At 35.5% G+C, this 22,746-nt stretch overlaps 11 protein-coding genes across 11 annotated transcripts; 5 read left to right on the top strand and 6 right to left on the bottom strand.

The window, feature by feature from the left end:
* Window positions 1-40: 40 nt before the first annotated feature.
* On the bottom strand, window positions 41-1,444 carry AC631_04660 (TFIIH/NER complex subunit; the record flags this gene model as incomplete). Its single annotated transcript, XM_015613489.1, has 1 exon — window positions 41-1,444. One exon carries the CDS (start codon window positions 1,442-1,444, stop codon window positions 41-43), a length of 1,404 nt encoding a protein of 467 aa, XP_015465690.1.
* A 349-nt stretch (window positions 1,445-1,793) lies between these two features.
* AC631_04659 (DNA-directed RNA polymerase III core subunit) lies at window positions 1,794-5,291 on the top strand (the record flags this gene model as incomplete). Its single annotated transcript, XM_015613488.1, has 1 exon — window positions 1,794-5,291. The coding sequence occupies one exon, from the start codon at window positions 1,794-1,796 to the stop codon at window positions 5,289-5,291; it is 3,498 nt and encodes a 1,165-aa protein (XP_015465689.1).
* A 742-nt stretch (window positions 5,292-6,033) lies between these two features.
* On the top strand, window positions 6,034-8,091 carry AC631_04658 (uncharacterized protein; the record flags this gene model as incomplete). Its single annotated transcript, XM_015613487.1, has 1 exon — window positions 6,034-8,091. The coding sequence occupies one exon, from the start codon at window positions 6,034-6,036 to the stop codon at window positions 8,089-8,091; it is 2,058 nt and encodes a 685-aa protein (XP_015465688.1).
* Window positions 8,092-8,308: 217 nt separating this feature from the next.
* CWT1 (Cwt1p) lies at window positions 8,309-9,910 on the top strand (the record flags this gene model as incomplete). The annotated part of the gene is made up of 1 exon (XM_015613486.1): window positions 8,309-9,910. The coding sequence occupies one exon, from the start codon at window positions 8,309-8,311 to the stop codon at window positions 9,908-9,910; it is 1,602 nt and encodes a 533-aa protein (XP_015465687.1).
* A 91-nt stretch (window positions 9,911-10,001) lies between these two features.
* Window positions 10,002-12,134, bottom strand: NOC2 (mRNA-binding ribosome synthesis protein; the record flags this gene model as incomplete). The annotated part of the gene is made up of 1 exon (XM_015613485.1): window positions 10,002-12,134. One exon carries the CDS (start codon window positions 12,132-12,134, stop codon window positions 10,002-10,004), a length of 2,133 nt encoding a protein of 710 aa, XP_015465686.1.
* A 133-nt stretch (window positions 12,135-12,267) lies between these two features.
* STE13 (Ste13p) lies at window positions 12,268-15,114 on the bottom strand (the record flags this gene model as incomplete). The annotated part of the gene is made up of 1 exon (XM_015613484.1): window positions 12,268-15,114. One exon carries the CDS (start codon window positions 15,112-15,114, stop codon window positions 12,268-12,270), a length of 2,847 nt encoding a protein of 948 aa, XP_015465685.1.
* A 326-nt stretch (window positions 15,115-15,440) lies between these two features.
* Window positions 15,441-18,227, top strand: AC631_04654 (uncharacterized protein; the record flags this gene model as incomplete). Its single annotated transcript, XM_015613483.1, has 1 exon — window positions 15,441-18,227. One exon carries the CDS (start codon window positions 15,441-15,443, stop codon window positions 18,225-18,227), a length of 2,787 nt encoding a protein of 928 aa, XP_015465684.1.
* Window positions 18,228-18,329: 102 nt separating this feature from the next.
* AC631_04653 (mitochondrial 2-oxodicarboxylate carrier) lies at window positions 18,330-19,196 on the bottom strand (the record flags this gene model as incomplete). The annotated part of the gene is made up of 1 exon (XM_015613482.1): window positions 18,330-19,196. The coding sequence occupies one exon, from the start codon at window positions 19,194-19,196 to the stop codon at window positions 18,330-18,332; it is 867 nt and encodes a 288-aa protein (XP_015465683.1).
* A 1,214-nt stretch (window positions 19,197-20,410) lies between these two features.
* On the bottom strand, window positions 20,411-21,283 carry AC631_04652 (uncharacterized protein; the record flags this gene model as incomplete). Its single annotated transcript, XM_015613481.1, has 1 exon — window positions 20,411-21,283. One exon carries the CDS (start codon window positions 21,281-21,283, stop codon window positions 20,411-20,413), a length of 873 nt encoding a protein of 290 aa, XP_015465682.1.
* Window positions 21,284-21,420: 137 nt separating this feature from the next.
* Window positions 21,421-22,071, top strand: AC631_04651 (uncharacterized protein; the record flags this gene model as incomplete). The annotated part of the gene is made up of 1 exon (XM_015613480.1): window positions 21,421-22,071. The coding sequence occupies one exon, from the start codon at window positions 21,421-21,423 to the stop codon at window positions 22,069-22,071; it is 651 nt and encodes a 216-aa protein (XP_015465681.1).
* Window positions 22,072-22,141: 70 nt separating this feature from the next.
* On the bottom strand, window positions 22,142-22,654 carry AC631_04650 (3-hydroxyanthranilate 3,4-dioxygenase; the record flags this gene model as incomplete). The annotated part of the gene is made up of 1 exon (XM_015613479.1): window positions 22,142-22,654. The coding sequence occupies one exon, from the start codon at window positions 22,652-22,654 to the stop codon at window positions 22,142-22,144; it is 513 nt and encodes a 170-aa protein (XP_015465680.1).
* Window positions 22,655-22,746: the final 92 nt, after the last annotated feature.

The following is a 22,746-nucleotide window of genomic DNA, read 5'->3' as shown; positions in this document are numbered from 1 at the left end:
AATTTACTAAAAATTTCATACGAATAAAATAAATTGCTCATCATCTTCTTTGATTTCTACTAGCAAAATCAGCAACTTGTGAAATTCCGTCTTTTGTCACGAAGAACTTCATTTTATTTTTATTTGACCAAAGAAGGACACCAATTTCTGAAGCATAATTACTCAATGCTTCAAATTCTTGTTGGCTTGCAAAATCCTTGAATAAATAGCCTTCAAATGTTTGAATTCTATCTAATTCTAATTGCCATAACTTAATCTGATCAACGACTGTTGGCGGTAATACTTCCAATTTATGCTGAGCTACCGTAGTACCATTTTCGTTGGTCATCATTTGAGATTGTGGAGCACCCCCCGCTGTGTTTATATTATTGCTGGTATCAAATTCTATTTTCTTATCCAATCTCTCTTTGGCTAGTATCTTCATTTGAGAATGAGCATGTGTCTCCAAAAATTTAATGATTTGATCAGCGGTAATACCATTATATAGAGCATTTCTAATTGATTCTCTTGTGATTTGACCACATACCATATTAGAAAACCGAGTCTTTAAATGTACAAATAGATTTAAAATTGCTATTTCCAACGGAGAATTTGTATATGCATAAATCTTGAAATTAGTTTCAAGAATAATTGTTCCTTGGTTTGAATTCGATGCCAAATTTGGTTGTTCTTCGTTTTCAGTAGTTGATTCCAAAGCTTGCTCCATAGCCATGGATGGGGACTTCAATGCAGCAGAATCAGAGGTCAATGTGGTTGCTAGTCTAGTAGGATAAAACCTTTCTGAATTTTCTGTTCTTTGATAAATTAATCCATAATCTCTTAGATCTGCCAACATACTTACTTGTGTTTCGCTCAAGCTTGAAACTGTATACCCTTTACCTAATTCCAAAGAACCCAATATGAAAATAAAGTTCAACACATCCACAGGATCCATATTTAAGTCTTGTGTTAAATTTAAATATTGTAATAATAATGTCCAAATTTGGGCATTGATATCTTGTAAGAGAAACTGAAACCCTGAATTAGTAATATTTAATCTGTTTCCACCTTTAGTGGATCCTTCCATTAAACCACCCAGCTTTAACAATGACAAAACAGAATTTGAGGGAGTGACACTTAATTCAGTACCAACCATGAAGTGCAATATACTTTCCCATTTTTGGAGCGCAAAGGAATCCAAGAATTTGATGCTAACATCATGCTCATCTCGTATTGTGCTTAGATTTCCGAATGCATTACGTGCTTGTGATCCTGTTAGACAATCACGGAAGTTCTGTCTGAAGATAGGATGCAATCTAATATGTGATCCACTGTTGTCTTCCTCGATAAGATGTAACGCCTTCAATCTCTTTAAAGAGTCAAATTGAAACTTTCTTGCTGAAGGCTTACACCACTTGTCCAAATCCTTCAATGCCACTGGTGTTTCATAAAATAACATTGTCATTATGTAGAATTTGGCTATTGGTGGTAACAATCTATAAATTGAAAGGCATGTTGCTGGTGCCTCATATAACCTTGATTGAACCTGTTTGGGTAGTCCCTCCAAATGTTCATTCACAGTAGCCTTGAACAAGTTACTAGAAGACATTACGACCGATCGTTGATATGCTGATTGATACCAGGTTATAGAGATATATAGCTTCCAACTTAGGCCCTGTTATAATCAAATGTTATAAGATTATGTAATCAAAGTAATTCTATATAGTTTTTTTTTTCATTCAATGAGAAGAGATTCAGGTTTAGATTAAGACCGAGTCCTTCAATTTAGCATAGAATAGTATTAAAATTAGGTCATGGGCGTTAAAAGAAAAGCTTCAAGGATAAACTCTATGGAAATGGGGTCTGATGAAGCTTTTGATCAGTTGCTACAACCTGAATATAAGGGTAAAGGGTTGACGGATCAAATCAATACAGCTGATGACAAATGGAATTTGTTACCGGCTTTCTTGAAGGTAAAAGGGTTGGTGAAACAACATCTTGATTCTTTCAATTATTTCGTTGACGTTGATTTAAAGAAGATCATAAAGGCCAATGAATTAGTTTTGTCGGATGTTGATCCGGAGTTTTATTTGAAATATCTCGATATTAGAGTGGGTCATAAATCAACATCTCCACCAGGAACCAAGGAAGTTATATTACCACCACATGAATGTCGTTTGCGGGACTTAACTTATTCGGCACCTATATATGTTGATGTGGAATATACAAGAGGTCGTAAGATTATTATGCATAAAGATCTTGAAATCGGTAGAATGCCGATTATGTTACGTTCCAATAAATGTATTTTAGACGGAATCGATGAACACCAAATGTCACGTTTTGATGAATGCCCGTTGGACCCTGGTGGGTATTTCGTTGTCAATGGTACCGAGAAAGTAATTTTGGTTCAAGAACAATTATCTAAGAATAGAATTATCGTTGAAGCTGACGAGAAGAAAAATATTGTCCAAGCATCAGTCACTTCTTCTACTCATGAACGTAAGTCTAAAACTTACGTTATAACTAAGAATGATAACATCTATTTGAAGCATAACTCTATTAGTGAAGATATTCCTATAGTTATTATATTGAAAGCTGCAGGTATTACTTCAGATTTGGAAATTTTACAATTGGTTTGTGGTCAAGATCCCCAGTATCAAGATTTATTTGTAGTTAATTTTGAAGAAGCAGCAAAGTTAGAGATTTTCACTCAACAACAGGCATTGAACTATGTTGGTAAGAGAGTTAAGACTATAAGAAGAGCAGGTGCCCCTAAATTGACTCAATTACAAGAAGGTATTGAAGCAATTGCAACTACTATTATTGCACATTTAACTGTATCTGACTTACAGTTCCGTGAAAAGGCGTTATATATTGCAGCCATGGCAAGACGTGTTTTGATGACTATGCATAACCCAAAAATGGTTGATGATAGAGATTATGTTGGGAATAAGAGATTAGAATTGGCAGGTCAGTTGATGTCTTTATTATTTGAAGATTTATTTAAAAAGTTTAATTCTGATTTTAAAGCTAACATTGACAAGATCTTGAAAAAGCCAAGTCGTGCTCTGGAGTTTGATGCATTGTTATCTATTAATATTCATTCTAATAATATAACAATGGGTATGAATAGAGCTATATCTACCGGTAATTGGTCCTTAAAACGTTTCAAGATGGAAAGGGCTGGTGTTACGCATGTCTTATCAAGATTATCATATATTTCTGCTTTGGGTATGATGACTCGTATATCTTCCCAATTCGAAAAGTCACGTAAGGTTTCTGGACCAAGAGCTTTACAACCATCTCAGTTCGGTATGTTATGTACTGCAGATACACCTGAAGGTGAAGCCTGTGGGTTGGTTAAGAATTTAGCATTGATGACACACATTACAACTGATGACGAAGAATTACCTATTAAAAAGTTGTGTTACGTATTAGGTTGCGAAGATATTTTAGGCATTGATTCAGCAACTTTATACGCAGATGGTAATTTTGGCGTTTGTCTTAATGGTACCTTAATTGGGTGCACCAGGTTCCCTGTTAAGTTTGTTCTGGATTTCCGTAACTTAAGAAGATCGGGTAAGGTTTCTGCATTTATTTCGATCTACACTAACTCGCATCAGAATGCTGTGCATATTGCAACTGACGGTGGTAGAATTTGTAGACCGCTTATCATCATAGGCGAGAAGAACAAATCAAAAGTCAATGAGCATCACTTGGCAGAGTTATTATCTGGTAAATGGGCATTCGATGACTTTTTGAAGCATGGTCTAGTCGAATATTTGGATGTCAATGAGGAAAATGATTCTTTGATTGCCTTATATGAGCATGATTTGGTAGAACATCCTAATCAAAATTTTACACATATGGAAATTGAACCGTTCACAGTATTAGGTGCAGTTGCAGGTTTAATTCCATATCCACATCATAACCAATCGCCTAGAAATACATATCAATGTGCTATGGGTAAGCAAGCGATTGGTGTCATCGGTTATAATCAATTTAGAAGAATTGATACTTTATTATATTTAATGGTATATCCTCAACAACCAATGGTTAAAACTAAGACTATTGAATTAATTGACTACGACAAATTGCCTGCTGGACAAAATGCCGTTGTTGCAGTTATGTCTTATTCAGGTTACGATATCGAAGATGCCTTGGTCTTAAATAAATCATCCATTGATAGAGGTTTTGGTCGTTGTCAAGTTTTACGTAAGAACACTATTACTTTAAAAAGATATCCAAATCATACTAAAGATTTGGTATCTGGTATGAGAGTAGACGAAAATGGTGAACCAATATTCCCGCATGCAGCATTGGGTCCAGATGGTTTAGGTGAAGTTGGTATGAGAGTAGAAAATGGACAAGTTTATGTCAATAAGTGTGTTCCGAATAATGCAGGTGAATCTGTTTTGGGATCCAATGACCAACAACATAATCAACAGCAAACAGCTGAGAGTCATAGAGAAACTCCAGCATTCTATAAGGCTCCAGAACCTGCATACGTCGACCAAGTTATGATGTCTGTAAGTGATAATGACCAAGCATTAATCAAAGTGTTATTGAGACAAACTAGAAGACCTGAGCTAGGTGATAAATTTTCTTCTAGGCATGGACAAAAGGGTGTCTGTGGTATCATCGTTCAACAGGAGGATTTGCCCTTCAATGATGATGGTATCTCTCCAGATATTATTATGAACCCGCATGGTTTCCCATCTCGTATGACGGTTGGTAAGATGATCGAATTGATTTCTGGTAAGGCTGGTGTGTTGAATGGTTCATTGGAATATGGTACATGCTTTGGTGGATCAAAGTTAGAAGAAATGTCCAGAACATTGGTGGATAAGGGATTCAGCTATTCTGGTAAAGACATGTTATATTCCGGTATTACTGGTGAATGTCTTCAGGCATATATATTCTTTGGGCCTATATACTATCAAAAATTGAAACATATGGTCTTAGATAAGATGCATGCAAGAGCAAGAGGTCCAAGAGCAGTATTGACCAGACAGCCTACGGAAGGTAGATCTAGAGATGGTGGTTTGAGATTGGGTGAAATGGAAAGAGATTGTGTTATCGCATATGGTGCATCACAGTTGTTGTTGGAAAGATTGATGTTATCGTCTGATGCATTTGAAGTCGATATTTGCAATCAATGTGGTTTAATGGGTTATAATAGTTGGTGTACTACCTGTAAGAGCTCAGAATACATAATCAAAATGACAATTCCATATGCTGCTAAGTTGTTGTTCCAAGAATTATTGTCTATGAATATCGCACCAAGATTGAAATTAGGTGATGTATTTTAAAGTGGCTTTTGAGTTTAGTGTCTCATTTTTTCCCAGAAAACTCTATAGAAAATAACGTGTATGATAGTTTAATATTCAATTACTTATAAATAATTACATTTCCTGTCGTAGTCGAGTCCCAATTGTTAAAGTTGGAAGAAGCGTAAGATTGCAAAATAAGAATCGTTATGACCCCCCATCGCCAATTATGAACGTTTTCTCAAACTTATATATAAAAGACCAATAACTTCCTAACCACGCATCTATTGGCCAAGTATCTCTAACAAATATTTCTCACTATCCTATTTTCTAAACAATTATCTATATTATGTATATTAAACTCAAAATTAAATAATTAGGTATTGATTTCCAAGGGTTATCAATTTCAAACGAAGTTCGCTAGCTGTTTTCGCAGCTGCAAAAATTTTTGGCCAGATCTCTAATCTGAGCGAATTTAATGTCAAATCCTTCAACTTTAGTTGGCTTTATCTGAAAATTGCAAATAATGTTTTGCTCATTATCATGGTTTGTCATCAGAAATTTGGCCTCTTCTACTTTATATTTCACTGGACTTATTTATGGTATAACATGTGTAAATGTGTGTTTGCAGCATTATAAGTCGTGTCTATTTCAAAACAAGTTTTAAAACTCGCGTGAAGACTTTGCGACAAAACGGGATCAAATTAAGTGATCAATGATATAAACGCTTTTATGGAATTGAATATATTAATTCAGGAGACTATCGATATATTTCCTAGGTATAATGGCTCCCATATCTACTAGGATGCAATCTCAACGTAGATTAATGTTGAGTTGTACAACTTTATTTATTTTTCTATTGATCATTAATTTAAGCAAAACATCACTGATAGGCATTGAAGATGCGATATTTTTGGCTAAGAATTCATTTAAGGAATACAAAGAACAACATATACCCAAAGCATTGCACATAGGGGATATGATAGCGGGTAATATGACTAATGCGACTTCACCTAAAATTGCAGCTAGCATTTTGGATTTTGATTTGCAATATCCGTTTGATAACGTCGTGAATTCTATATTTCCTATAGACACTACAATTGAGTATAATTCTAGCGACAAGAACCATAATATCACGACACGTAGGATTATAGGAAGATATGCGTCGTATAGTCCAATATTAACGGGACATGTGTCGGGCACTTTCAAAATCTTTCCGAATAATGCATGTAACGATATCAATAAGCCAGATTATGAAGGGTACGAGGACCAGATACTTGTGGTATTGAGAGGAAACTGCAGCTTTTTTGATAAGGTAGAAAATATAATAAATTCGGAACTCAATCCGAAGAGTATTATTATCGCTAATGACGAACCTCATAGAGGCTTGATTACGATGTATTCAAATAAATTTAATACAGATGGCTCTTTTAATGTCCCAATTATGTTTATTTCGTACGAAGGGTATAAAGAACTACATAGCTTAAAAGACAAGAATTTGGAATTGACAATATCTACAGTGGCTTTCGGCAGTTTGATGAATATAGTCTTGTCAATGATTTTATCTCCACCTCTATTGATATTCTTGCTTTACACTTTCATAAAATGCGTTCAGCATTGTCGGGAAAAACGAATGAATCTAGCAAACGAGAAGTTTGTTAAGAATTTACCTATTTATATTTATAACATGAATCATTTGATCTATTCGAAGAAGTTTTACGACTATTTGAAAACAACAAACCAGACTGAAAGTATTACATTTGCAGCTGAATCTGAACTAAATTCATTGAATAGATCAAATTCGTATGATGGATTTAAAATGAGCCGTTCGTCTTCCAAAACTTCATTGAACAATTTTACTATTAACGGGATTGATGTCAAAAGTATTAAAAGTCAGTTTCATATATTAACGGCTCCGGACGATTTTTTCTTTTCATATAAATGCCCAATATGTTTGGACAAATTTAAACCGTTGGCTTCTAGGGTTCTTGTGCTAGATTGCAAGCATTGTTATCATGAAAAATGCTTATCTAATTGGTTAATTAACTTCAGAAGAAGCTGTCCTTTATGTAACAACATCATTAAGGGCAGTGATACTCGTTACTTACTTAGTGATCTGGAATCATCTTCGTACGGTAGCTTTGATGAAGATTTAGAGGCCCAAGTCATCCCAAACTCACTTCAAGCGAGGAATCATTATGATGAAAATTCAAACAGCCCAGATTTGAACAACGCTGATGGCCAAATATATCATACGAAACCTAAGCATGACGATAATCAACAGTTGCTCTCAAATATGGATGATAATAATGATGGAAGTATTCAAGGATATACCCCGTTCGAGAACATTACTGATCAACCGCATGTCGAACCATTTTTGTCTACAAGTACGAGTCAAAACTCCCCCATATTGCAAGGTCCTGGTGCTGATACAGCAGGATCGCGTACTATACCAGATGAACTCTCATTTCCCAATGTGGAAGAGCCACCAGCATCAACTGGTAGTGTTGGGGCCTCAAGTATGAGTGATGCATCTTCGTTTTTTTCTGCGAAGAGCCATTTTGATAGCAGAAGAAACAGCTCCGCATCTCCACCAAAACCACCGCCAACACCGTCATCATCGACTAGATATTACTCTAAACCCTGGCAAATTCTCAGTCGCTTTGCTCCTCCGAAGTTGGAATCTCTTCACGAAGTGAGTTCAAGCATTGATTCAGAAGATTTTGCAACCCCATCCAGAGGTGTTGGAGATACAGATGAATCTACAATTGATGGACAATCAGTTGGTTCCAGTACAGAAACAGATATTGGCAGTGATTCCGAAAACGGCTCAAGTATTTAAGATCACCTTATTTTGCAGTGTTTCCTCATTGTATATGTCCCATATAGTTATGTCCACATATTTATTTTCACCCCACAGAGGGTCAATAAAATCACGTGATATACGAATAGTTGAACGAGAAAAAAAGATTACCCAACTAAACGGTTAGGTCCGTAATAAGAGTACACGATTGGAGCAAAGAGCTCATTAGTTGAAGACTTGATTGTAATCTATGAAAATGGATGGAGAGAGTATCCAAAGAAGTATCACCGGCATGAAACCGGAAGAACTTACTCATAGCGTTAGTTCGAGAAGTGCCATGACTGATCCGGGGTCTAGCTCAGAAGATACGAAGAAACCAAAAACAGCAAAGAAGCGGAAAAAGAAGGTTGAAATTGCATGCGTTTATTGTCGCAGATCACATATGATTTGTGATGATTCGAGACCGTGTCAGCGTTGTATCAAAAGAGGTATAAGTCATTTATGTCATGATGAACCATCTAATTCAAGACAGCGTAAGAAGGCAGAAGCTATGGTCAAAAATCCAGAACCAAATGTATCGCCTTCACAACCAGTTCAATCTCAGTCAATGGCGCAACCTATAGCTGCTCAGAGTTTTTTAGCCAGAGATGAAAGAAGCCCTGTATCCAACTTTAATCCTCAGCACAAGTCTGTTAGTAACTCAGTTTTATCGCAAACATTGCCATACAAACAGGAACCATTTTTTTATTCTGAACATGCTGGAAGCGAATTCAGCTCATTAAATGACTTTTTGTCCATGATTGATGATCCTGATTTAGTCCACGGCACTTTAAACGACGAAGCGAATAATAATGATCCTTTGTATGCTTTCGGAATGGGTACAAATGGTAATAATATAAGTAATATTGACATACCGAATAATTCAAATAATAACGGTAATGCTAATAATAATAATAATAATAATAATAATAATAATAATCATAATAACACTAATAATAATGGCAACAATTTAACAAATATTTTATCGTTTTCCCCAAATGCTAATATGTTCTCACCGTCCTTTCAAAACGACTCCGAATCGATGGAACAATCCCAAAATCAATCAAATATGCAATCGCAGCCTAATAATAATGCGTATGGCAAACTTAAGAGTAATTTAAATGCGCCTGTGAATCAAGCAACCCATCAACCTGCTATTTCCGATGCAGCAAGAGATAAATTTTTCTTGACGGCGGCAGATCCCACTACTGAAATATCACCTGAGGAAAGGTTAAAGCAAGTTATCAAAGCTAAATTGGAAGCAGGTTTATTACAGCCCTACAACTATGCAAAAGGGTATGCAAGGCTTCAAAGCTATATGGATAATTATATGAATTTGTCAAGTAGACAAAGAATTTTAAAACCATTATCCGTTTTTCGTCCTGCTTTCAGAGCAATTGCTAGGACCCTTAAAGATGTTGATTTGGTTTTGGTGGAAGAGAGCTTTGAGAGAATGCTTTTAGATTACGATAGAGTTTTCACGTCTATGGCAATCCCAGCATGTCTTTGGAGACGTACAGGTGAAATATATAGAGGAAATAAAGAGTTTGCGTCTCTAGTGGGAGTTCTGACTGATGATTTAAAAGATGGTAAATTGGCTATATATGAGTTGATGAGCGAAGAAAGTGCAGTTAATTTTTGGGAAAAATATGGTGCAATTGCATTTGATAAGGGCCAAAAAGCAGTTTTAACAAGTTGCAATTTGAGAACCAAGGATGGTATAAAGAGAAAGAGTTGTTGCTTCAGTTTCACAATCAGAAGAGACAGGTATAATATACCGAGTTGCATAGTAGGTAACTTTATACCAATAGACCCTTAAGACCTATTGTTAGTTTATTATACTGTAATATTAAAGTACTATAAATACACGAAATAAAATATTTATAATCAGCTATCATTTACTAATCTACTTATTCAGAAAGTTCTGGTTCTGAGTCACCTTCAATGTCGTCAACTTCTATATCTGAACCTTCATCTTGGTTCTTTTTATCCTTACGTGCTTTTTCATCTTCGGCTATAGCATCTCTTAAAATTCTCAATTTTTCTTCTTTCATCTCTCTTTGAACAACAACATATTGACCTAAAGGTGTTTTCTCCCAGCTAAAATCTTTCAAGAAGAGTTGAACTTCGGTTTTGTTTGATGGGCCGTATTCAACATTAGATCTCTTACCAGAAATAAAAGTGGCGTTTGAGTTCAATTTTTCAACTAATTGTTGCAATTGTTTATTGAATTTAACGTTCTTGGATTTTTTCATGAATCTTCTTAATGATAAAATAGCTGGCGTTGCCAATTCAGGGAATGCAATATTCTTTGAGTATAATACAAAGAACTCACTGGTCAACTCTACAAATTGTTCACATAATCCATCTTGATAAGTCTTAGTACCCAAATATGCTTGATTGACTTTAATATTATGATCAAAATCCACAACTTGTAAATTCGAACGCTTTGGTGCTTTCGTTATACTAGTGGAAGTTAATATTTCAGCGATCAATGGGAATATTGGAATGAAAACCCCCGTTGATTGAGACAATCTTATTAATGATCTAATTAAATAAAATCTTAACGGGAAAAATTGTGCAGTTGGAATTAATCTCATAGCACCCAATGTAACTTGAACCAAAGGATAGATCAATTGTCTTAATGGTGACTCTTTAGACTTATGGTTGAGTAATTCCTTTTCTGGGTTACAATGTTGGGCTAACACTCTTGACCAGAAATCTAATGAATGGCAATATTGCCAATTATAAATAGTCTTAAAACCTTCCTTTGCATTGGAAGTAGCATTAATACTATTTCTTAAATGTATAGCTAACTGTCTGACGTATTCAAACCCAACCTGGTAAGACAAAGTTTCATCAATACCAAATAACTCTGCTGCCGAATTTTTACAGAAATTGATCATTGGCATAGTATGAATATTAGTCTTACGACAGTTTTGTAAAAGGGAAGAATAAGTCAATTTCAAAACTGTTTCTAAAATAGATTTAGGAAATTCTTTGACAGCATTATTTAAGAATGCAAAAGTAGCAATTTGAGTGTCGACATCACTTGTGGTTGCCCAGGCATTTACTACTGATGATAAAATTTCTTTCAATAAACGTCTGTAAGATAAGTAATAAGGAAGAACTTCTTGGATAGATGAGAGAACCAAAGCAGCCGTTTCAGTGTTTGTAATGTCCTTCAACAAAGTGATATATGATCCGGCATGGGACTTTAAAATGTTAGAAATTTGAGTAACATTCTGGTTTTTCTGAGGAATACTTCTAGCTCCAGTTTGTGGGTGAACTTTATATTTAATTAACGTCTGAATTGCTTCAGGTAATTTTTTCAAAGTTAATAACATTAAATCATTAAAGGCTTTTGGGTCTGTGACGGAGTATTTGTAATCTTCATCATTAGCATTATTAATGTTTACTGCAGCTTTAAAAGCCATAGATATATTTTTGATGGTTTTTGGACTTGGCTTGTTTAATTGTTCTTGCCACTGTTTAACTAATTTTGGTGTAATTTCAATCTTTCTAGAAGCTGCCTCTTCAGCTTTGGATTTTTTGGCAGGCTTCTCTGTCTTCTTTTCTTGGGCCTCTTCGTCTTCTTCTTCTTCATCATCCTCATCTTCACTCATTGCATCCAAAGGATTGACACCTTCAAAATCTAATAAGTCTTTATCATTCTCCTGCAAATACTTATAAAAGTCAGGATCCTTGTCAGCTAAGTTTTTCAAATCGTGTTGCATAGCTTCTTCATCTTCTTCTTCTGAAGATGAGTCTTCCTCGTCTGATTGCACTTTCGATTTCTTATTCTTCTCCTTTGGGACTTCAAATCCTCCAGCAAAAAACTCATCTACTGGCATATCTTCAAAAACTTCCTTAGGCTGGGTTCCTTTCGGACGAGTAACTTCGCTGTCGTCACTACTGCTAGACTTACTCTTCTTTCTAGAGCCCATCTTTTTATTGTGCTTTTGCACCTCCCTACGGTGTTCGATAGTATGTTTCAAATGTTTACTTTGAAACTTCTTAGTAGATTTAGATGCTTTGGCCATTGTTGTATTTGATACTAAAGCTAGTAATGTCTATAATTCACTTCTGAAAAATATATATATATGAAAAAAAAAAGCGATGAGAAGCATCGTATCGTTTTTGTGTCATTTATTCTTTTATCATTACTTAAACAGCCTATACAAAGTTATCAAATTTACCACTAAATGCATCAAATAGCCAATGAAGTAATTTGTCATATACGATAGTATTTGAATTATGATAATAAATTGAGTGATCATTATCAGGAAAAAAATGGACATCATAATTTTCCAAGTTATTCAAATTAAACTTATCTAAGAGCCACATCAGATTCTGTAAATGGACGTTATCATCGGATGTACCATGCATAATCAAGAACCTTTTAACAGAATCGAAATGTTTGAATTCTTTTATGCGGGAAGTTTTATCATAGTTTTTATTTTCTGATGGTAATCCCATGTATCTTTCTGTATAAACAGAGTCATAAAATAGCCAATTCGTAACAGGTGCCACTGCCATACCAAATTTGAATGTTTCCCCATGGTCATACTCTAAAGTCTTTAATGTTGTAAATCCACCATATGACCATCCCCAAATTGCAGTCCTGTCTTTATTTATAAATTTCTCATTAACTTTAATATATTCGGAAACAACAGTAGTAATATCTCTAGGTTCCCAATAACCAAGCTTTCCGCTTACAAATGACCTCGATTTCCAATCTTGAGTTGTGCCTCTAGGATCTATAATTAAAACAACTGCATCGAGTTTTGCACTTACCACGTCCTGAAAATCAACACTAAACCTTTTATCAACAGTCTGTGATCCAGGTCCGCCATAGACATGAACCAACAATGGGTATTTGCGCCTATTGGGGTCAAAATTAGGTGGAAAAATTTCAATAACATTCAAATCTACTAGAGACTTGTCTGGAAATTTATCAATACTGACTGTTTTATATAACCTTGTCGGTATATTGGTCCTTTTCAAAGCGTCTTTGATTAGTTCAACGTGATTAATAGGTTTGGTTTTATCTAGCAAATCAGTAACCGAATCTTCTTTACCTTTATTCCCTCTTGATTCAAGAATGTTATGGATATCTGCCATGTTTATTAATTTCTGCCAAGGATTATTTGGCCCGTTGTAATTCAAGTTAAGATATTGTCCATCTTGGTCAAAGCTGATTTCATAGAAGCCATCTTTATTTATATCTGTAATTATATGTATGTTGTTCTCTGTGATCAAGTTGACTGCAATCAAATGCGATTCCATTGAACTCCTCATAGTAGATAAGCAATAAACAATATTTTCTGTCTTATCATATACAACGGGGGAGTCTGAAATAATCTCCCAGTCCTTTGAATCAGTCAAAATTTTTGATGGTTCTTTCGAGGCAGCCTTTTCAAACAAGGCTAAATGAGTACGCCTATTAATAACTATTTTATCAATGTAGCTATTTTCTCCATTATCGGTAGGAATAATTGTCATAGGAGAAGCCTTTTCTACCCACCCATTATATTCTTTAGTGGCATTTATAGAATTCACTTCTTTTATGTCATTTGATTTCTCAGGTTGATATAATTTTTTGGTTAATACTTTACTCGTACGGTCAGTATGCTTCATTAAAAAATTCTTATCATCAACCCAAATCCCATCGTAAAATAAAAAATCGCTCTTTGAACTTAACTCTTTAATGGTTAATTTGGATGACTCTTTAGAAGCTAATTTAAAATTATGGATAGATACCTTAGGGATAGGAGTTCCAGGTTTTGGATATTTAATTGATTTTTTAGTAGGATACTGTTTAACATTATCTACTATTTCGTCTTTTGATTCATTATATGTATCTCCAATTTCATCAGAATCTTTAATATAATAGTCTAAGTCGTATTCGTTGACTTCTGAATCATCTAATGAAACATATACTAAATTTTCTTGATTAGGAGACCACCAAAAGAGCTTTTGATCACCAGTGACCTCTTCTTCATAGACCCAGTCTGGCTTACCATTAAAAATATGTGGAGACCCATTTTTTGTAATTTCGGTGATCTCCAGAGATTTTATATTTTGCAAATATAAATTGTGATTAAATCCGAAAACTATGAAATCACCTTTGGGTGAGAATTCTGCAAAATGAAGTTTTTTAAGCTTTTCATGCTCTAAAGGTGATACTTCATTCTGAGTTTCTTGTGTCTTGGGTGGTTGTATGGGTATATACTCAGTTGTTTCAGTATTGTATATCCAGTATATGGCAAAACTCAGATGTCTCCACTGAGATAATGTATCCGACACCACTATGTGAAAGTTTTCTGCTTCGTCTATTGATTTTGCAGGGTTCAATTTTAATTCATCAATGATAAAGAAATTATTCTTGTATGAGAATTGAATGCTATCTATTATTGTCCTGGATGAAACTCTATTCACCAGTTTAACATCAAAACTCCCCTTCATGCCTCGTGTTAAATAAAATCCGTCTTGTGTCTCGTGTGTTGGTTTTTGCTTGATATTTAACCATTCGACATGTTCTTTGAATGGGAAAAATGTGCCCTTTCTGTATAAATCTAGAGTCAAGTTGTTATTCGCAGGATCATAATGATTCAACGTCACATTATTACCACTCACCGTTATATTCGTCTTCCATTTCAAATCAGAAACGATAGATAATGCTGCTCCTTGCGAATACACTATTAATGCTATTACCCAGATGGCCGCCACAACTCCACTCACTAACGCACAGATTTTCTTGTTTGCTGACCCAGTGTCCTTGTATTTCTGGAGTGCTGTTTGAAACTTGGAGTCAAGATTGAAATCATCTGTATCCTGCTGCCTTTGGGTGTATTCATCAATATCTTCAAATATATCTGATGACAGCGATTCACTTGAACTTTTGGAACTAGAAGTAGGCGCAAAATTGTGTCCCGAAGTCTGGCCTTCTAAATCATTAACAATTGGTTCTTGGTTTACAAGTTCGTATTCTTCTGTACCAGTTGATTTGTTAAACCACATCTACTACACATGAATATTTTGTGTTTATCCCGACTCTCTTTTTATCGATACGGTATTATTATAAGCTTGTCTCTAATTTCAAATTTCATACAACACAAGTACTCTATTATATGATTTCATCACCCTATGTAGTATCAATTGCTTATTTAGGTATTGAAAGGAAGATGTTAAACGGACAAGGTAACCTGCCAAGTTTAATTTGCAAGTTCGCGTGGTTGAAAATACGCCTTGTTCAATATCGAAATTCGTCTACAAAGCGGTTGAATAATTGCAAATATTGATGGAAACTATAATATATATTAGATGTGTCTATTGAAATAGCTAATATGAGTTACAGTCAATCAATCAGTATCTATTCACAAATTTTTAACTCGCAATTGACCAAAGATGATAAGTTTTTCGTTGCACTTTACACGGTCCCTGTCCATACCGATGCGTTATTATCACAGATGCAAGCTAATTGTCAATCAATAGGATCATCTGTCATATCGACTAGCAATTTTAATGTCTTGCAAGTTATGTTTGTGCATGGGGTTAGATTATTGTCGGATGCTATGTGCTGTCCAGAGGAAGAAGTTGAGAGTGCTATTATCCAAGACCCCAAGGATCCGCTAGGTTCAAAAAGGGATTCTGAATCCATTTTGAGTGGAGTTTCTACTCGTCCCGAATCCATACGATCTGAGTTTGACCAAGGCGGCGAGGATATCACGTCTTTAAGCGGAAAAGCACTGAATAGTTCTAATCTGCACTTCTTAACTGAATACAGCGAGGGCGATGATATTACTACGCTAAAAGGAAAAGACAGTAGTAGAAGAGGCAGTAACATAAGCATCTCGTCTAATCAGAAGACAAGTCTCCCAAAAATAAGCAGCCAGTCTATTTCATTAAGTTCGGAAAGAAATACCTTTGAACATATTGATGAAGATTTAAGGATTGAGGTAATATGTAACATATTGAAGACAATTGCAGTCTGGTTCAAGAATATAAATGCAACAAACAAAGCTTCACGTAAATCTAAGAATAGCCTTGGTGTACTGCAAGATGTTGATCTTTTAAGTACACTATTTCAGTTAGCAAATAGTAACTCATCCTTTTGCCTTGATGAAACTTACTTGCATAGACTATTAAAGATATGTGCATGGTACTTGAATTATGCCATTGCGTATGTGGAACAAAATCCGGGCTTGCCTGAATACAAAAATTTAGGTATTGTGAAAGAAATCATTTTTCTTTTATCAGACATAATGAAAACCATATTCGCATCATTATTATATCATAATGATTCTACTATGGAATTAGCCATAACTGAAAGTCTTTTGTTCACTTTTTTTAAGGTTGACTTCTCTAAAGTACTCGATAAATTGATGACTATAACAACTCCAAAATTGATGGAATCGGAACTGCAAAACGAACCCCATTACACACTTCCAGATATTTCTTTATCATCTGAAACGTTAATGAAATTATACAACTTCATTGGGGCTTTGATAAATGTTCCCTCTCGATATTTACCAGTACCTCCCACTTCGTTTTCAGATGACATCACAATTATGAATAAAGAATCTCTGAATATTTATGAACATTACTTTTGCAACTCAAAAGAATTCAATTCTGTGACGTTTAATCAGGAGATTAATCTGCGTTTCTTACCAAATTACGCGATTGATTTCAATCTCTACTACAATTTGAAGCCAGATCTATTGATGAATCATATTAAAAGTGGCTCGTTCATGAATTGGATAACTGGAAATAGATTTAATGACAATTTTTATTTGAATTATGATACATGTGCATATGTTACCAATTTGTCCACAAACTATGATTTTTTCAATCTAGCGGAAACTTCAGAAAAGTATTCATTCATAGATGAACTTCAGTCTATCGAAAAACTTAGATCTAGTCAACTAAGCCAAAACAATAGCGATGATGATGATTATGTTATTGATATATATGAATTATTACCCATGTCATTAATGCTATTCTCATACATACAGAACCCAAGCTTTTTAGAGCATTTTACAAATCAGATTCATAGGATTGACCATAAAATTGAAGATATTACACCTAGCGATAACACATATGTTGAGATTTATGAAATTTGGTTATGTGTATTATCTTACACGTTCCAATATCAACACAAGTCAATCCCATTGCAAGCAAATACGCAAATATCTTTGTTAATTTTATTAGAATTAACTTCTCTTCACAAAACGATCAATAATAAAGAGGATTCACCTCTAGTCGTTGAAAACCTCAAGAATTATCAAATTAACGAATTTAAATGGAAACTTTGTCATCAAAGATTGCCAATAGTTCCAACCAATATTGGTAAAGAGGGATTTAAGTCAAGTTTGTTTTATATTTTAGACACGTTGCAAATATTTATTAGATTCAATCTTACCAAAAGAATTAACCTTTTCAATTTTAAATTGGTTAATGGTATAATTTATCAAATCGTACAAGAGTTTAATAATTCGCAACCAGAAACGTTAGCTATTGATAGTTATCCATGGAATGAATTCTTTAAATCGTTAACAAATTTATTGTTATTCATAAAAAAGCACGATTTGGTAGCTACAAAACATATTACAGATTTGGGGAATGTTAATAAATTGAAGTCCCTAGTAGAAGAAATCTTTATAATTATCGATCTTTTATTAAATGAAAAATTCGGTAATATAATACAGATGACAAATGATGTGCAGAGTTCGGGAAGCCATATTTTAAAATCCATCAATTATGAATTACTCTATATCATATTATTAAACTACCATTCAGTTGAGAGCTTGATGAGGGACTTCTCTTTGGAAAATGCAAATCATTTGCCAAATTTACGAAATTGCATGAGCTTCTTGGATAGTAAATTTCATTTAACTGAAGAATCGAAACAAAAGGAAGAAAATAAGTCAAAAATAGATTTAATTGACATCGATTACGATTCTCCGGTTCTCATCAAAGAATTATCAGACTACGCAAAGTACCCAACTAATGAACCTGTTGACTCTGAAATAACGTACAAATATAAGGATACATTCAAATTTATTAACGCGTCAGACGTCATGAGTGATTCACAGAAGTTGAAAATATTTAACATAGCATTTGAGGTTTACTAGTATATACTATATATATATGTAAATTATTTACCATATTAATAACAGCAGAACATTTTTGATTCTCCAGTATCAGTAAACCAATCAAACATAGGACGAACAATATTAAGTTTCCTTCATTGTTCTGAAGAAATCCATACAAGTCGTGAAAACGACTAACAAGATACCACCACCTGGGCCCAATCTTAACACTTTTGGAATGAAACCTTTGTACAATGCACTGAATCCTTCTTCCTTAGCTACAGTAAGCAAGGAAGGCAAAGTCCACCTGTATCTGGTAGAACCAGCTTGAATTCTGGACTTAACAACGTCGAATGGGGTATTCAAAACAGTACCGAATGTACCACCGATTGTACCACAAGTCAAATCAATAAGAGTCTTTTCAGATGAAGTCTTAGGCTTTGGCATCAAGGTTCTGACTTGATGAATCAAACCAAAGTAACCAGCATTCCACATGATATGTCTCCACAAAGTCGATTCTAACCCCTTATACAATCCAAAGACACCATCAGTCTTGATTATATGCTTTAAAACTTCGCCCATACCATTGAACTTGGAGGTCTTATCTTGCAACTTGATCTTGACCAATTCGAATGGCACAACCACAAACGACTCAGTAGCACCTGCTGTAGCCCCTGTCAAAACTGCTAATGACTGATTCATGGTGGAAACACCAAAGAACCCTCTGTAGAACTTTCCCCATTCATCATTAGCCGCAAATTTGGTAGCCCTCTTAGGCGCTTCCATCAAAATTGGCGCCGAAATACCCTTGTACAACCTTGAGAATCCCTCCTCCCTAACAATTTTCTTTAAGCATCTAATAGTCCCGTTATATGCGTTGGTCGAGTCCAATTGTTGTCTAGTTTTAACCACATCCAATGGGTACATCACCAAAATTTCTGAAACCCCAGCAATGGCACCAGATGCAAATTGGTAAATAAATGGTAAAGGTTTAGGTGTTTCAGTTGACATTTTCTATTTCTGATCTCTATTATCGAACTTTATTGAATATAATTGGTAATCCCTTTTTATTAAAATACAAAATCCTTTTTTAATCCTAAGTTTAGAAATCAACAATTGAAATATTATTCTAACTCCGAGGACTACTACTAATTAAATACCATCAAACTTTTTTTATATGGATTAATGAAGACCCCACTCTGCAACTTTTCACCGGGAAATCAAGGTTCCGATATTTCACGTGCTGATAATTTGATAACCCATTATTGGGCAATTCTATCAACTTTTTCTACAAAGATAAGCGAAGGTGACGCGTCAATGCAAGACGCCTGGACGTATATACTATAGATGTAGGTGTCTATTTAGTTAGAATGGCGTAGAAACTATGTAAACATGTTATGTTATTGAGAAAGCGAGGGTCTCCGACACCTGTGACCCGGCGTTGATATGTGTGACACGGCCGGGATAGTATGCTGAGATATTGCTGGAGCCTGATCTTTACTTGTAGGATCGTACAGAACGGCGAGGGGCAAATGTGCTACGGGTTAACGGGCCAAGGGTCAAAGGGTCCGAATTACATTAAAGCTGTTTTTGTAGCGAACGGGAGTGGCATTCCATTGCAGAAAACACTAAATTGGGCTGCACTAGAACTAGACCCAAGGAAGAGGAAGTCAGCCATGGGCTGACTATCTCTCGTACTTGTCTGTAGTGTATAATGGAAGCACCTGGTAGTAGCAGTAGCAATGTATGGTATTAAACAGACGTACAAGCACAACTGGTAATATAGTTCAGCCCTGTGTGTAAAATCCGGGTAATCGCATCTCACCAATTCTCAACACTATAAAAAGTTCGGTCCACCATCGAGTGAAAAATATTTGCCTTTTCTTCTTTGTGCGGCAGCCAGAACTATTACCGTGTTGCTTGTCTTTTTCAGATATCCCAACGAGTTGGCGAGCGTCAAGTTCCTGGCGAGAATAATATCCGTTCAACCTTTGGTTGTTTGGAGCAAAGACCATCTTAACGCCCTTTCAGTAGTTTGAGTTACGTATTTCGAGGAAGATTTATCTTTCGCGGTGTATATTGGAATTATTGAGGGCTGGTAGGTCAAACATTCTCGTGTAGATGTAACCCAAGTAATTGTTGCAATTACTTTGGGTGGCAAGTCTCTAAGATAAGCTCTGTCTGTTTATTACAGGTAGCGAGTTGTTCATTGTAGTTATATTGATTTAAATCCATGAGCCTCTTACAATTGCAAACATGCAGTTGAGTACAACTCCGGCGATAATCGACATTTTTTGTCGTTTGTTGCACACGGTATCATCCCCAACGATGAAAATCAAGCTTAGAACCCCCAAAAATACACCCATCAAGAGTCCGAGTAGAAGGTCTTCGTTACCATTGGCATCGTCCAAATCGGACAGTGGATGCGGAGGTGCTTGTTGTTCTGCATTGGAAGGAGCGTCAGCATTGGTGGCAGCTGGAGTGCTGGCATTTCCTGGTTCAGTCGTATTCACGGTTGATTCTATCCATCTTTCCTCTAATTGTCTTATGGTGCTTTGCGCACGTTCCTCCTCTTCCAAATCATTGATCTGGTCTGTTCTTCTAGACGGTAAATTAGTTCCGTATATCAGAATGAATTGCCTCCGCAAATCATTGATATCTTCTTGAGAAAATCCTTGTTGCAATAAACGATCAAAACCTATCACTTCTGGAGCTGTCGTTCTCTGCTGTGGCTTATTATCTAACTGGTTTTCCTCTGCCAATTGCTCAGCCGTCAACTCCTCTCCAACAACACAGTGCACATATATCTTTTCGTCGACTTGCTCCCCTGATTGTTTCAGTTGCCTTAGTTTAGGCTCAAATATATCCTTCCTGAAATTCGTTGCTTCATTGAGGACCCTTCCATTATAAATTAACCTAAGTCTTTTGTTCCCACAATCATTTACTTTCTCTCTGATAGTTGCCTTCAACCAGTTGACATTTACTAGCTTATTAACATCATCCTTTTCAAAATTGATTGACAATGGGATATATAAATCATTTACTCCCTGAGCAGATGAAGATGTGCTGGTAAATCTTATAACAATAGTGTACTTCATTGTTTATACATAAGGAACTTCTAGAATTATAATAAGGGAGCCGTAGAATTCTCATAAATCTGAGTGCGATAAAACAGTTGTCAAGTAATTTAATTATTTAGCTGTCAAATTTTTAAACTAAATTAAATCAAGCTAATATGAGTTCGGTCCCAGAGAAAGCAAATCAAGTGAAAGAATCACTTAAACTGGATACTTATGAAGAAGAAGGTAATTTGAGATATGCAGCTTACGCTAATAGAATCCGTACTATTTTAGTTGCATCTCACCGTTATGTTGCATATACATCAGATATTGGTGAATCATTTCGTCCAGTAGCCCATCCATACCTAGTTAAAATGGGATATGGTGTATCGTGGTTATATATTCTCGGTGATGTTTCATATGCTGCATGGAAAGTGAAGACCAAATCTGAAGGCAAATACACTGAAGGCATGTATCCATGGAATTATCCATATCCTGAAGCCAACCCGGTTGCTGCTCGAGTATTCCAAGATACACATGAAGGTAGATTAGTCGACACCGACTGGAGATTAGCAGGGTTGAAGAGAGGTCTTTTCCAGAGTATTGCCTCGATGGGTTTGCCCGCATTCACAATCCATAGTGCCGTTAGATATTCGTCCCTTATGTTCAAGAACTCTTCCATCAAGCCATTGAAGACATACGGGCCCGTCGCTATTGGTTTAGGTATCGTTCCATTATTGCCTTACGTATTCGATGAACCATGTGAAATCGCCATCGATTGGATCTTTGATAAGGGCGAAGACCTCTACAAGAAGAAGTTGTCTTGATTCATATATATTACTTAGAGTCACTTATAGTTATACTTATCTGATACATACTTTCAATTGTGTAGGACTATCATTGAGGCTTCGAGTAGTTAAGTGTTCCACACTTTGCACAAGTCCTCGCTTCCATATCATTTTCGTACAGAAGAATGGCGTCTTTAACCTGAGTCCCCAAATCTGTACAGTGAAATTGTGCCTCGTGATTAATCTCTTTACAGTTCAGACAATACCACCTTAATTTATCGTCACAATGAGAAGGTCTGTCTTGTTCCACTACTAAACCGATGGTATTGGCAAATCTAACAGGATTATGCGGAGTATTAGGTGGTAAGAGGAACGAATCTCCCTCTCCGATAATAATATCTCTAAATTCGCCATCATCAACAACCTTTAAACACATCTCACCCTTCAATTGGTGGAAATATTCTGGGGTTTGGTTTATATGGTAATCAGTTCTTTCGTTTGGTCCACCAACAAGCATGACTGTAGAACCACCCCTATGGATACAATAGTTATTCACAGGCGGTTTCAACAAAGAACTATTCTCCTCAATCCATTTCTTGATATTTATAGGTTCAGGAAGCATTGGAACTTATTTAAGTTGATTTATATCGTTCATCACTAGTTGTACATTTCTTCCATTCAAATGTTCTTTAATCTCGGATAAATCGACCGATG

This window comes from Debaryomyces fabryi, assembly GCF_001447935.2.
Source record: "Debaryomyces fabryi strain CBS 789 chromosome Unknown contig00133, whole genome shotgun sequence".
Lineage (NCBI taxonomy): Eukaryota > Fungi > Ascomycota > Pichiomycetes > Serinales > Debaryomycetaceae > Debaryomyces > Debaryomyces fabryi.
Note: the sequence above shows the minus strand (reverse complement) of the source record. Positions and strands in the feature narration are given on the sequence as shown.